The sequence below is a fragment of the Mytilus edulis genome, chromosome 2 (assembly GCF_963676685.1).
Source record: "Mytilus edulis chromosome 2, xbMytEdul2.2, whole genome shotgun sequence".
Classification (NCBI taxonomy): domain Eukaryota; kingdom Metazoa; phylum Mollusca; class Bivalvia; order Mytilida; family Mytilidae; genus Mytilus; species Mytilus edulis.
In genome coordinates this window covers 18,708,733-18,724,749 of record NC_092345.1, presented here as the reverse complement: position 1 = coordinate 18,724,749, position 16,017 = coordinate 18,708,733, and the positions used below count along the sequence as shown (strand labels likewise).

At 30.8% G+C, this 16,017-nt stretch overlaps 1 protein-coding gene across 4 annotated transcripts in view; it reads right to left on the bottom strand.

Moving 5' to 3' along the window:
• Positions 1 to 16,017, bottom strand: part of LOC139511632 (TNF receptor-associated factor 2-like) — a 37,772-nt gene that overhangs the window by 4,658 nt on the left and 17,097 nt on the right. For 2 of the 4 annotated variants that reach the window (XM_071298556.1, XM_071298558.1), the window contains exons 2-7: positions 9,817 to 9,998; positions 9,349 to 9,433; positions 8,138 to 8,236; positions 4,825 to 4,986; positions 4,605 to 4,679; positions 2,515 to 2,583 (exon numbers count right to left, since the gene is read on the bottom strand). In XM_071298556.1, coding sequence (XP_071154657.1) covers positions 2,515 to 2,583; positions 4,605 to 4,679; positions 4,825 to 4,986; positions 8,138 to 8,236; positions 9,349 to 9,433; positions 9,817 to 9,998 — 672 coding nt within the window. Of the gene's footprint in view, positions 1 to 2,514; positions 2,584 to 4,604; positions 4,680 to 4,824; positions 4,987 to 8,137; positions 8,237 to 9,348; positions 9,434 to 9,816; positions 9,999 to 12,443; positions 12,542 to 14,304; positions 14,325 to 16,017 lie in introns of those variants that run through there. The other 2 variants (XM_071298557.1, XM_071298559.1) reach the window with 2 other exon arrangements.

Here is a 16,017-nt window from a genome sequence, read left to right as displayed (position 1 = left end):
AGACCCCTATCTACTGTAAACCTAATTTGCTTGTCTTTCGTAAATTGTCTTTAACTTCTGTAAAAGTTTCATGAAAATCTGTCGAAGCAAAGTTGATTTATTTTTAGATGTGTCTGAACCAACAGACGTACAGATAACGTCATACCATACTTTCATTTTTGAAAACAATACAGGCAATATTAACAAGCAAATTTCAATTATTTATTCCCTTCACTGATTAAGGCAGACATTACGTACCACAATTATTAGCTATCTATTAGTGAACACTCATAGACCAATTTCAAGTCTTTTTTGTTCAATGAGCTATGCTGGTTGATCAAAATCTTAATGTGATGCAGTGACAAATGCATTGTGACTCAAGAAATGCATGGGGAAAATGCAGGAATGTGAAAGTTGTCCATTCATAATCATACTAGAGTAATATAGAATCGTATAACTATTCATCCCTAAGTTCCATAAATATCACATTAATATACAAGCTTTTATACGAATTCATGAACCAAGTTTTTTAAATCTAGAAAGAAAAATAGTAGAGAGAAAAAAAGATGGAATGAAGTATATTTGAGAAATAAAAAGAAAAAGAAATGGATTGATATATGTAAAATTTATAGACAGCTTTTAAATTCTTTTTTTGTTGTTGTTATAACTGAAAATAAGTCATCAATAAATTCCACTATGTTTCCCCATTAAAAAAATAAAAATAACCCTGTTTGTTTGAGAACGAAACAATACGAGTGTTACTTATTAAGCTTCAGTTTTATTAAGTCATTTTGCCCTGACCCCCATAATGTTTAAATTATTTTGTTTCTCATATTCAACAGTTTAAAATTCTTTAACACTAGATATCAACACATTATCAATTCTCCATAAAAGTCATAAAATTTGGCTGTTTAATGATACAAGTGGTTTAAATATACTACTGAAATTTCATCATCAGATTTATTTGTTATTAATTGATGATTGTGATATCAAGCTATGAGAATCCCCCTGTTGCAGGGAATACAGGTTAAGCATCCATTAATCAATTGCAGACAATACTGTTTATTCAGAAATTATTGCATGCATTTATTATTGTGATTTTATCATTTTAGACTAAAATGCACTAAGTGCAGTTTTAAATTTTGCATACTTAGAAAAAAACCTGTTGTAATTCATATACCAAATTTCAAAATGTGAGTTTAAGTCATTGTTATTTTAACCCTGTGGCAATTTTTGCAATAATAAAAACATTGCAATAATTTCTAAAATTACTGTACTAGTACATCAATCCCTTATCATGTGATTTTACTACAAATGACTGCAACTTTGTGCCAGTCAAACTAATGGAGTAAAAAAAAAAAATATTTGTTCAGTGATGTGCACCATTTTGTATTACAATGCCCACAAAATATTTTACTATGGTTTTTAAAATGGTGGACAAACCAAACCTTTATATTGGTTAACATTGAAAAAACAATTAATGCTTTTCTATGATTTTTTACTGAGATGATAATTATTTTTTTACATTTCACAATTTTTACTTTTACTGCAATGATAAAAGTTCTTAGAAAAAGATCTCACTTTACTTATGAATTGTTGAATAAAAAGTGTCACCTGAAAAGATTATAAAATGCAATGCACTTGCAATTTTTGAAGCAGTTATGAAAGATTTAGAGGAAATGATGTTAATTACCTTTGTTACATGCTGAAATAGTTATTACTTTTTAATGGAACTAATAATACATAAACATATCAACTTAATTGATTTTCTTTTATAAATATTTTTTTTTTAAAGCTATTTTCATAAATTGTAAATTCAGAAATGATTGCAAGGCATTTACCAACCTTACTGGATAATAATGAGAACTTGATACCGATTTTAGGTACAGATATCTTAATTTCTCAATTTGTCAATCCTTATAAAATGGCAATAATTTCTGAATTTACAGTATTGTAATCTTTGTTTCAAATGATAAAAAGGATACTGCCAAAATGAAAATATTCTCTTAAAACACAATACAACTCAAAACGATTTCCTTAAATGAAAAATTCAAATATCTAATATAAAAAAGAAAATGTGGTATGATTGCCAATGAGACAACTATCCACAAAAGACCAAAATGACACAGAGACTGTTTGATGTTGTTATTTAATCATATTGGAATTTTTGTTTTTCAGTTATGGTCTAACACTACAGTTTTGTTATAAACTTGTTACTGTAAGCCACAGAATGAACTTAAAGAATACTGAAGATTCATTTTTATTCGTTGGATACAAATTTACATGGTTTTCATGGGTACAGTTGAACCACAAATTTAAATGTTCAACAAATTATAAATTATCTATAGGCTTTGTATGCAGATATTGCCAAAACCATGAAATTAAATATCCACTAAATATGTAAGTTTTCCTCAATCCACAAAAATTGATACCCAGGAAAATAAATGAATTCACAGTAAAGTATACTCTTTTTATATCTTTGTACTAGTCATTGTTTTCCTCTTGACTAATAACAAATAATGAAATTTTAGTTACCTTTTCACAATTTGGAACTGGACATTGTATTTTTTGGTTGGCACACTCTTTATCAATGTGTTGTTGCATCTGCATAAATAAGTTAAACGAGTTAGTTTACATCTTAATATGTTACATTCTTAACTCTATTATTCATATATTTTAGTAATTTAAACAAAATTATACTTATTACATGTTGTATCTTCCTTTTCATAAACTAATATAACACATTATTAATGTAATGACAATATATTAATCAAAGTGCTTGCAAGAACTGAATGGTAATTATTGCTTCAATTCATCAGTTGGAAGTAAAATTAAATAGCATTAATTGTATTTGATCAAATTTAAACTCTGGACAAAGGAAGATAACTCCAATTTTTGACGATGACTTTAACAATGGCATCATTGATATTTTTAGAACAAAAATTAGATTCCTGCACCTTGCAAAAGTTATGTAATTTTCTTGACAAGTATAACATTATTTTGTTACTTGAATACCTGAGCATATATTTCATTGATAAATTTCTGGAAATGTTCATCAATAGGATGAATAGAATTTTATGATCATTGCACTATATTTTGTGTATCTCAAAAGAAGTGATAAACCTTGGAAGGTCTAGACATCTAGATGGTACCATAGGGTTTTAATTGCATTTCATCCAATCTTTACTCAAAAAGTAGAATTTCTTTTATCAATTTTGAAATGCTTGTTTACACATGAGTATCTTTTTTTGTCTTATTGTATTTGTTAAAACCTGAGCATCTTTTTGCCTGCTTGTATTTGTTTTCAAATCTCTTATATAATGTATATTTAAAATTTATTTAAGTCTGTGTAAAAAAAGATATTGCTGTGGCTGTGCCTTTTTAACCAATATTAAATTTGAATGTTTCAAAATTGTCATTGAAACATAAAATTGAGAATGGAAATGGGGAATGTGTCAAAGAGACAACAACCCGACCAAATAAAAAACAACAGCAGAGGGTCACCAACAGGTCTTCAATGTAGCGAGAAATTCCCGCACCCGGAGGCGTCCTTCAGCTGGCCCCTAAACAAATATATACTAGTCCAGTGATAATGAACGCCATACTAATTTCCAAATTGTACACAAGAAACTAAAATTAAAATAATACAAGACTAACAAAGGCCAGAGGCTCCTGACTTGGGACAGGCGCAAAAATGCGGCGGGGTTAAACATGTTTGTGAGATCTCAACCCTCCCCCTATACCTCTAACCAATGTAGTAAAGTAAACGCATACTAGACAATATTTGCATACTAGACAATATTTGTAGTCCTACCTGTAATAAGTCTATAGATATAAGAAGATGTAGGATGAGTGCCAATGACACAACTCTCCATCCAAGTCACAATTTATAAAAGTAGACCATTATAGGTCAAAGTATGGTCTTCAACACGGAGTTTTGGCTCACACCTAACAGTAGGCTATAAAGAACCCCAAAAAATGACAAATGTAGAACCATTCAAACCAGAAAACTAACAATCTAATCTATCTAAAATACTAGAAACTTTTATTAACCACATCAACAAACAACAAACAATAAGCACCAAATTCTTGACTTAGGACAGGTGCAAACAATTGCAGCGGGTTAAAACGTTTTTATAGGTACCAACCTTCACCCTTATCTGAAGCAAAAGTGTAAGCATTACCAAAATATGTAGCTCCATAAGGGATGGAGATTGAATCCATGTTTGATAATGATGTGCACATAGTTTCCATTATTCAAATAAATCTACAGATTCTCTAACAATATAAACTATCACCATCAATTTTTTTTTTGGAGGATGAATGCACATGATCCAACTTTCTTATTGTTCAATCAAAAGTTTAAGAACAAATGTAACTCGAACATGTGTCCAATCAAAAATCAAAATACACATGATACACTATGTATATTTGTTTGATATGGAATATGAATAAAGAGTTTCTAAAAAAAATATTGGTGTACACAAAAAATTCAGAACGAGGTAATTTTTAACACATGTCTTAAGTTCCATGTATTTTACAGTTTTCAAGTGAAGTCTAAGAAAACGAGATTTTTGTTTACAATTGTAATCTTTAAAATACACCTATATATATTATATACATGCCTTTTCTCTTGTTATTTTCTTTTTTCCACATGAGTCACACTTCAGAGGATACTTGGGGCACTCATTCTGGTGAGTCTGCAAAAATAATATAAGTTATACATGTATTTCTAAAATAAATTCACATGTTTATGTTTCTTTTTTGTGGATAAACACATCATTGATATTTTTAGAATTCTTCATCTTGACAAGATATATAATTTTCTTTTTTTGTACAACTTACTGTGTCTAAATCTTGTTGAACAACCTCTGCATTACAATGTTTACATTTAACTCGTCTCATCGGACACTCATTTTTCATGTGGTCATTTAACTTGGATGCAGTAATCAGATTCCCACACTGGGTACATGGACTGGCTTGGTACTTGCATTCTTTGAAATGTGCCTAAGAAACAGAAACAGAATGTTATTGAAAAGTCAAAATATATAGTTTTATTTCCTTTAATACAGTTACAATACAATGTCACTTGTTCTGAATTGTCATCCTAATTGTGGTTCAAGATTTATTATTATATGTTTTTTCCAAAGATATCAAAGATTTGATGATTTCCCAAACATTCTTGATTTATTTGTATTCAACATTTCTTGAAATTGTAAAAATCAATCTGGCATATTTCTTCAATGTTCCACAAACACAATAATAAAAGCACTCAGAAATTTCAAATTTAAGGAAACCACAATACAAGAGCATATATTTGAAAATGACTATAAATCTGATTAAAGTTAGGAAAATAGGAAATTAATGTTCGATACAAAATTTATCACTTACTGAATTTTGAAAGACATTTATTTCTAACATCACTAATTATTATTTTTGGCTTGCTCTACTAACTGACATCTTACCAATATTATGTGTGTGTCTTATTCTTCACACTCATGTGTTTAAAAGATGTGTTATAATTATTAGATTACTAATAATATATACAGTACGCCCAGAGAGTTTGTAATCGCGAACTTTTATCACCGATTTCCGAGTGTAGCGGTGTGACACCGCGAATCACGGATTCTACTCCCAATTTCCTCCAAAGATTCTCTCCCAACACCGCGTGGCTGTTAATTGGTTTATTGCCCATCAGATGAACTGAAAATTAATGACGCGTGACAACATAATCGGATTAGCCAGATTTATTACCTTTGTACATTTAATCGATCTTGATTGCACCTGTGTGCTTTAAAATACGTTATTTAAATGTCCATTCATTGTCAGATAAAAGTGTGACATTTTTATTTAAAATAAGATAATTATTCTTGTATGTACATGCCCATGTCATTGTCATATCAAATAAAACGTAAAAACGTATAAAAATACGAATAAAACACTTATTTAGTATTTTCATTATAGTCCGATCAGGTCATAATTTTTGTTTTTTCAACAAAGTTTCAACAAAGATGATTTTACCACAATTAGAACCTTTAATGACCTACTCAGTGAGCAATATCCGGTTCATTAATAGTTCAATATTATATAATTAATATCAATTGGCTTAAAACAAAATGATGTTTTTACGGTAATTTGTCCAATCTAAATCAAACCCTAGAGTTAATTTATCAGACCAACAAGTGAACTCTGTTACTTTCAATTTATTTTGAAATGTAAAATATTATGTTTCACTACCTCGGTAGATTACCGACTTGAAGTATTTGAATTTAAAAAAGAAACTGTAAAGTGACAAATAGTTTTGTATGCAATGTGGCAGCCCTATATTCATAAATACAGAGATAATTCCCCGCCCAGACACAACACAATAATCACAACCTTATTTAATTATATGAAGAAATAAAATCATGTGTTTTTTATCTGTTATGATCTGTTATTGATCTTTTATTATTTAAAATAAAATTGGATTGGCGCAATCCGTATTTTACTGCTCGTTAAAAGTCCTCGGCGAAATATAAAAAGAAGTATTTCAACAATTTATACTATAGAATATTAAAATGAAATTATATCGTACAAGAAAGAAATATGGAAAAAAAAATGGGGATCGGATTTTTACGATCGACACATTTTCACAGAGGATCTCTACCAACGCCCATCAGGAACTGAACGACATGCATCCTGTTTTCATCTACCATTAATGTATAGTGTTGACTATGGAAGTATAAATAATGTCCAGGTTTATGTCCTCTGTTGACTGAGAAACGTATAAATAAAAGGCTGATGTTCGTTTATTCAGAAAAGGAATAAAATTTAGAATCCGGTTAATCAATTGTAAAAGGACCTTCTAGAGCCTCAATCTTAACGCACACAAATGTCAATCATTACAAAGCAAGTTTAAACCTTCAATGAATTTTCCCACGGTTATCCAGAAAGGTCACCTGAGTTTACTGTTACATGATACTATTTCCCGCCAAATAAAAATCTCGTGGACAAAATTGATGTCACTATTTTTAGCATTCAATATTGTGAGCGAAGACAAGTTCAAGTTCAACCACGCACTGTTGATCACTGAGATGCGTGTCGTCTTCCCACGGCAATTTATAATTGTTTTAAAAATATTTAAAGTCAATAAAGATCACTGTTCTAAATACAACACAAACATTTACATTCATTGTGCGTAAATGAATATTATGCAACGACGAGTTGATGCAGCTATAGAAGTATTCCTGTTGTAGCCGAAATGTATTATATCCTAAAGTAATGCTAATCGTGAAGAGAAAATGCCGTAGACTTATTAAGCATAACGAATGGTGAATAGTATTTTCTTTTTTACTTGCATATACAAGTTTTAAGACACGTAATTTTCTTTAAACTCACTGCTCACATTTTATACCTTCAGCGTTAGTTTCCGTTTATTTTCACGCAAGTATGTCTCTTTTCGTAAGTTATATAAATTTCCGATAAATAAAAAACGAGGTCCTAATCAAGTATAGATTTTTTTTATAAAACTTTAATGCAATTGAAAGCATTAACAACAACGTTTTGGATTTTAAAACTTTTATTTTGTAATCGTAAAATGGAAATGGCGTAGAATTATTAGCATAACAGATAGTGAATAATATTTTCTTTTTTACTTGTAGTATAAAAGCCCTCATTTATTCAGCGTTAGTCTCCGTTTATTGTTGCACAATTATATCTCTTTAAGTAAATTAAATATTTATTTACTGATAAAAAAACGGAAGTCAAAATCAAATATAGTTGTTTAAAAACTTGATTAAAATGTACAGTGTAATTGAAAGAATTAACAACAACGTTTTGCTTTTTATTTTAATCTTTCATTTGTTTCAAGCAATCAGATGACAGGAAATACAATTGTTTAATTACATAAGAAATCTAACATACCTTGACTGTCGCGTGCCGGCATAGATCAGACGGATTAGGGCAATTAATTACCTGGTGTCACACCGCGTCACACCAGACTGGGAGAGATGTCGCTAATACAATAAACAAAAGGTAGCGGATTTACGCGGAAGTCGGAGGGAATACTCCCAAATTTCTCCGAGAATTTTGGGAGGGATGTCGGAGTTTCCTGGTGTTACACCAGGAAAAATATCGGAGTATGGAGTTTGGGATTACAAACTCCTTGGGCGTACTGTACCTCATAGTGTTTGAAATTTCCTTTCCAGCTACAACCAGGATTAACACATTTAGATTCAATAAGAGACATCTCTCTCTTGACAGCCATGTCTGGAAATATCTACAAATAAGATCAAAACAATTAGTTTATTCATGTATATAAGTCTGGGATACCATATCTACATTAATTCTTATCAATATGAACATGAGGAAAAATTTAATTAAAATGTGTTGTAAATTAGACCAAAATTTTTACATTTTATCATTGATAATACAGTTCACTGGATAAGAAGGACCATCTGCCTGCTAATTTCGACCACATTTTAAGCAAGTTACCATTGGTAAAATGACATAAATGATATTTTTCCAGAATTTTAAATTGTCTGAAAAAGATAGATTACAATTACTTCTGTCTTCATTTGGTATTATGATGCTAACTGTTTCATTCATTAAAATTCATTTGCACAGATGAGATTGGGCACAATACCTGCATTACTTTTTACAACATATAGGATCTTTTTATGTCATAATTTTTGCATTGTGTATATATTTTGCATTATATTGTGTTTATGCCTTCAACCCCTCACAGTTTTAATGTGCATTTTACTGATAAATTGTTATTGTGTACTATATATATATGTCATCATGTGAACCATTCGTATGGTATACCCTCTTATGCAGATATTTTCAATTCACATAAAAATGATAAATACCCCAACAATTTAAATTATTTTGAAAGCCATTAGATTCCTAATGATTCTTCATGCATTCAATTCATCTAAGGTTAGTAAAACCAGTTTTTGTGTTTTCCTAAATTCCAGTCAAGATTTTTAAATATAGTTTGTGATAAATAAACTTAACGATTTCTTTACCAACATATTTCTTAGATGGTTAATGGACACAAATTGTAACTGATCACTTAGAATACTTCTTTTATATTCTTTAGACTTAATGTCATCCAATGCTATAATACCTTACTTTGACCCTACACCTTACCTAAGCTTCAAAAGATAAGTGGGTTTCTTATAGGATTCATTAATTGATTGATTGTCATGATTGTTGGTAACTTAACTTTCAGGGACAAATATTTTATGCATGTTCAGGACTAGATTTTCCCCTAAAGGAAAGGAGCTCATAAATATACTGTGATTGTCATCATTTAGTCTTGAAAATGCTACTAAATGTGGTAACTGCAGATAAAGCTAATACAATCACATCTAACAAATTTGATACCTGATCTTGGTTGATGAAACTGTATTCTTCATCTGCATTTCCTTCTGTTAAACACTGAAGACATTGGACTCTTTGATCTCCAGAACTACAAAAAAGTCACATGATACAGCAACAGTAGTTCAAATTTGGATTCTATTGAATGCATGTTTGTTTTACAAACAAATTGTGATTAAAACTGAATGACCATACAAAAGAATACCACAACTTGACTAAAAGTTTATTGAAATAAAAAAAAATAATTGCTGCCTCAAGTCTTCTTTTTTACCTGGTTTGCTTAACATTTTTAAATTCTAACTACATATTTTATTGGTAATTTCATGAACTAAACAAAACAAATGCTGAACACAGGTGATTTTTTTTTATTAATTGTACAAGTCAACACCTCCAAACATGCTTACTGTTTGCTTGTCTGTAAATAGTCCAATATTTTGAGAGAAAAAATCAGGCACATCTAACACTTTGACTTACCTTACAAGACCTTGTATACATGCTCTGCAAAATCTATGTCCACAGTAACTTTGTACTGGGTCCCTTAGTATGTTACCACAGTAGTTACACAGGAACTTGGTATCAAATCCTGAGGAGAATACATCTCGGGAATAACCTGCCTGCATAGCTTGGTTTTCTTGATTTTTATCTTGGATTTTTTTCTGGAACAATTAAAAGCAAATACAGAATCGATTTTACATTGTACCTAAGTAAAAAAAACCAGCTATGTGGCCATTTTTTTCAGAGTACTCTGAATTGAACTAGCACATGACTCTGAAGAATGGCATAATTCTAGGAAAATCTTCAACATGTTCAATTGATTTGAAGACTATTTTTAAGTATTTCGTTTACCTCGTTATCCATGTAGAAGTAATCTTTTTCATTTACAGAAAGTAATGTCCTAAAACAATCAGGGGAATTATATGAATTTATGATGATCCTGATTGTTGCAAATAGGAGTTATTTACCATTTTTTCAAATCTGAAATAACTACAATGAGTAGTCACTGTGCACTAAATGTACCAAAAGAAGTGATTTTATGTTGTGTTATCAATTCTGCAAAATTACTAGATCAAAAGGACATAACAGAGAAAAGCAAATATGCGAAACAAATAAACTCTTATAAACAGGCTATTATATCAACTTGGAATTACTTTTAACAAGCATTCTGTGAGTATTGCATGGTAATACCAGTCTTCACGCTGAACTGCTAAATCTACAGGCCCGCAGCTCAATTTTTTAAAATTTTTAGTTAAGATTCTGTTGGCCTGTAGGTCTAACTTTTACAGGCCTAAGAGCAATTTTACCAGCCTGGGCTGCCTGGGCTGCCACTCGGCGTGAAGACTGCTGAATACATAGTCCCCTACCGTTTAAAAATTCATTGTAATGGAACAAAATTCTAACTACATAAAACAAGCATTCAGTGAGTATTGCTTGGCAATTCATATAGTCCCCTAACGTTTAAAAATTCATTGTAAAGGAACAAAATTCTAACTACATATAACAAGCATTTTGTGAGTATTGCATGGCAATACATAGTCCCCTACCTGTTAAAAATTCATTGTAATGGAACGAAATTCTAACTACATAAAACAAGCATTCTGTGAGTATGGCAATACATAGTTCGCTACCACATCACAAAATTCTTCAAACAATTAACAATGATTTAATAAAGAAATAAAGAAAAGGAAAAAATCCAAAATGTCATTTATCTTAATACAATGCCTTTTACAACATGTACAAATCTTTTAAAAAATGAGTTATTTCCCTTTGAACAGAAATCTAGTAATTAATAAGTATTTCATCAAAAATTTAATTCTTGGGAAAGTTTAAAAATGAGTTAATTTCCCTTTGAACAGAAATCTAGTAATTAACAAGTATTCTATCAAAAAAATAATTCTAGGGAAAGGACTATTACTTAAAAAGGAGAAAAGCTAAAATCGTGAAAATCACACTTGACCTGTAATAGATAGATAATAATACTATCAGTATGACATTGTTCGGTTGATCATGAAGACATATAATATATATGTATATCATGTATATCGTCGCTGTTATACAAAAACCTCGTATCTAAGGTTTTGATTATTTTACACCAGGCAGTAAAAACTGAAATCTTTTTATCGATTATTTAGAATTAAATGTGTATGTTCCACTGTATGCGAAAATATCTGATCTTCTAACCAATAAATTACCAAGACGAGCAAAAATGTCTGCACCTATATTGTATTTTAAAAGCTTTTCATATTATTTCTAAGCTTTATTAGCTTTGAGAACCTAAAATTGATTCAGTAAACTGTAGCTGTTATGATGCCAGCTGCCGTGCCGTGTGTTTTTCTTTTGAGATACGATATTTTCGAACAACAAAATGTCTCACCAATCCGACTACACTTTTTCGTCACATGTCAGAATTCAGGTTAATGATTGGTTAGAAGATCAGATATTTTCGCATACAGTGGAACATACATATTTAATTCTAAATAATCAATAAAAAGATTTCCACAAAAAATTGAGATACGAGGTTTTTGCATAACAGCGACGATATGTTTATATGATTTCTCATTTTGATTTTCTATTTTGTAGGCTGTCGTGTACTACGCAGCGGTGATCCTGTATCTGATGACATCGGGACTCGAATTTTCTTTTTTAATAAAATTATCACAGTAAGCTGCACATGCTGGCGAGCTATTTCTATGAAACAAGTGTTTGTTTTTATTTTATAAATACTTTATATACGTTTGAGGTGATGAATTAGAATATAAGTATATATGTCTCTCCTACACATTTTGTATAAAAAATATTTTAGTTTTAAACATGTTAAAATCAAAAGGCCTGGAAACAGAGCTCCAGATAAGGATTCACAAATTGGGGTTTTTACCCACCATTTTCTTATGTAATTGGGTGATGAAGTTTTTGAATTGCATTATCAATTTTAATTCACCCCTCAAGCAAATATCAAATTGGGTTTTTCACCACCAAGCTCCTTAATGTATTGGGATTTTTCATCAACACAATATTGAATATTTTCCCATAATAAAATATATATGTTTCTTTCTTTGTATATGTGCTACATGAAGCTGTTTTATTCACTTGACGAGCAATTGTACGTTTAATTTGTGTCCCGTTTCAAACGTTCTGCCGGGCAGTTTTGTATTTTCACACAACTTATATAAACTATAAAAAACGGATATGCGTATTCACTCAACTAAAATGGAAAAAAATAGTATACATTTGTGTATAAACTAAAATTATACTTGAATATTTTTGTTTAATTCAATTTACATAAATCTGGGTTAAGTTGTCCCTTAAAGTTATTAGAAATGTTTTCCAACTACATATCATGTCATAATTGATTTGGCTTTTCACTTTTTCCAACTGATTTCATTTTTGACGAAACCCCATTATTATTATTCGTCTGGCAAGGCTATTTTATTTTTTTCTGGGACGTTATTAGCAATGTTCTCGTTAAGGTACGCAAACATGTACGCCCGTGAATTCGATGGACTCTTCCTAAAAACACTAGCTGAGTCTTTTTATCATCATAACTTTCCCTCAGCTATTCAAAAGAAGCTGAAAACATGCTTCTATTCAATATTTTTACCGGACATAAACTTTCGTTTTAATTCATTGTATGTAATGATAAATCCCGAGAAATTTGAAAAAAATATGACAACATGATACACGCTAATTGGATAAACGCTGAGAAGATCAAAATGTTTTCATAAACATGTGTACCTTTTGTGCAACAGAAAATTCCAACGGGGACCCATTTCAGTTACTTGATGCAGGGCTCTATTTTTAGAATGAAAGGACATTTCCAATTATAAATATTATAAAAATAGAATTACGTGAAGACTTTAAACTGATAAGGGTAAATAACGCAAACGATAGAGAATAAAAGCGTTGAAAACTCGTGGTTTTGGCATATAATTGGGTTTTCCTTTGAATTAATTGGGTTATTGAACCCTGCTATGGGCAATTGCATTGGGTTTTTAATTATTTGTATTGCGTGATCACGCAAATACGCAGCTTATCTGGAGCTCTGCTGGAAACTGCAAAAAAGGCACAGGGCGGCACTCAAGAAAGGGGGCGGGAACCGCCCTGTGAAAACGGCCTAGGTGGAACACTGATGATACAAATATAACTGGAACTATATAAAAATGTATTCTCCAGACTCAAAATCCCAAAGGACAGAATATTATAAAATAATATGGGGACGAAGTCCCCAATAACAGTAGAAAATTCAATAAAAAAAAAAAAAAATCATTGTACTAATGAACTCACAATCGTTCAATTTTTTTTTTGTCGCGTTTTTGAATTTCCGGATCTGCGAAGAAATCTACTTCCGTTTCCGTTCTTGTTTGCATGAGACTTTGAATAAAATGTATATTTATCAGTCTAAGAAAGGAACTCAATACTAATTCATTTTTAAAAATTGTTTGTTATAATAAAAAAAACGTTACCTGATGACAGCGTTTCTTTGTTTACATTGAAAAAGACGTCATAACTTGAATAACGTCACAGCTAAATCCCTAACAACAGAACCAAAATCGGAAACGTTACGGTATTTCCGTTTCTCTTTTTAACATGTTTGATTTATAAAAAAAAATCATACAGACTTCGTCCCCATTCACAGGTTATGCCTGCCTCATATTACAACAAACAACAGATTGGAAACACCTACATCATTTTTTAATTTCTTGTCTATATTCAGTTCACTGAAATTTAGCACCCTGTTTCAAATACCATGGATGTACTTTAGAAACCAATATACTACGATGAAGTGGAGGTGATATGTTATACAATTTTAAATGTAACCCCGTTATAAATTAAAGAAAAGCAGCTCCTTTCTTCAGTAAATGAGTAATAATTCTTCACAAAAATTCTTGAAAAAAATTCAACCAAGAAGTACAAAATGTTTCTAAGAGCGGAGAAAATGAATATGTAATACGATTTTGAAATGTTAACCTGAGTTATAAAGACGGAAAGCAGCTCATGTGGGTTATTCTTTCCGAAAATTTATCAAAAAAAACCTACCAGGAAGTAATGAGTTTCATATAGGGGAGATAATTAGGATTCTTTTTGAATGCGGAACAACTCGGCCCAAAGACATGTCGGACCAAGTCCGATTGGACCAACTCACAAGACATCTTAAACTGGACGCCCTGTTATGGTCACTTATCGCTACACAGACCTTCGGTGAGAAGCAGCGATAGATGATACGTCGGATCAGTTTAAAGACATATCAGACTGTGTATGAAGCCAACTCAGACCGTCAATAATACTCACTCCGTCAATAAGTCAACTCGAAACGTCTGTAAGGACAACTAAGACAAAGTATTAATAAATACTTCACCGAGCGCAGTGAACGAACCCTGAAATCCATGATAAATCGCCCCACTGGCAAATCGTTCCACACCTTATCGCCCCACTTTTTCATCAACTCGCCCCACATTTCAAACAATCGCCCCAAACTGGTTTACCAACTCTCCCCACTTTAAAAAAAAAAAAAACCGCCCCACTTGTGAGAAGGTTAAATTCCGTTAATATTACTCCTGCAAACTCTCGCTTCACTTAATGAAAAACGGTAACATCTAGATTAATATGTAATTTTCATGCCGTCTGCGGCAAAACATAATCATGATAATGCCCATAAATGGGGCATAAAAAAAAACGAAAATTTATTTAATTATTAGTATTGCCCAGAATTGTGCACATTATAACGGGTAAAATCCCATTGAAAAATAGGTTGGATAACTTGCCTTACTTATGAAAACGGTTAAAATTCCCACTCATGGCAAATATATAAACCACGATGAATTTATAGTAATGCCAACTCGCCCCACTTATGGAAAAAGATGCTACCCAGTCGTATATGTTCCTGACACTTATAAATAAATCAATACCTTGTTTTTTGTTTTTGTTTTCTTTTTATTTAGATAAAGCAGTAAGAAGTGAGTATCAGTATTTCGGTGACGTGAATGTCAACTCGCCAAACTTGTTTAAGCTTACAAGAATACAGTTATTCTCCAACAATACGAAAATTATATTTAAAATTAATATAATTTCAGAAAGAGAATCAAAATTTTATTTAAAAAAAAAAATTAATTAAATAAATTTTCGTTTTTTTGTATTCTGTGTAGAAACTGTAGATAAGTTTTCATTTAAGTGGGGCGAGTTGGCAGACATGAAAATTATATACATTAATCCAAAAATTTTGTTACTTATACATGTACTATAGGATTCGGATACAAAATAAATGTGGTCAAAGATTTAAAAATTTAAAATGGGTTAAATAATTTGTATTAAATTTCAATATTATTGAAGATTTCTTACTATTGCGCATACTGCAGTATAGTGCAATACTGCCGTGTGCTATTGTGCAATACTGTGAAAACATACATGTTGCAGCTTTGAAGATTTAAAACTTGAAGATAGACAACGTTCCTTAAATAAAACAAATAGCATGCAAAAAAAAAAAAAAAACACAAACTAAGACCCCGATATTTTTTATGACGATCTCATTTGGTCAACATTTGAATTAAAAATTTAACTTTACCTTTCTCATACATTGGTTATATTATAACTTATATTTTTATTTTCATTCGAAGTAAACTGCAAACAACTTATTATGATATAAAATTTTAAACCCGAGCATGACATCAATTATCGTCAGTTTTG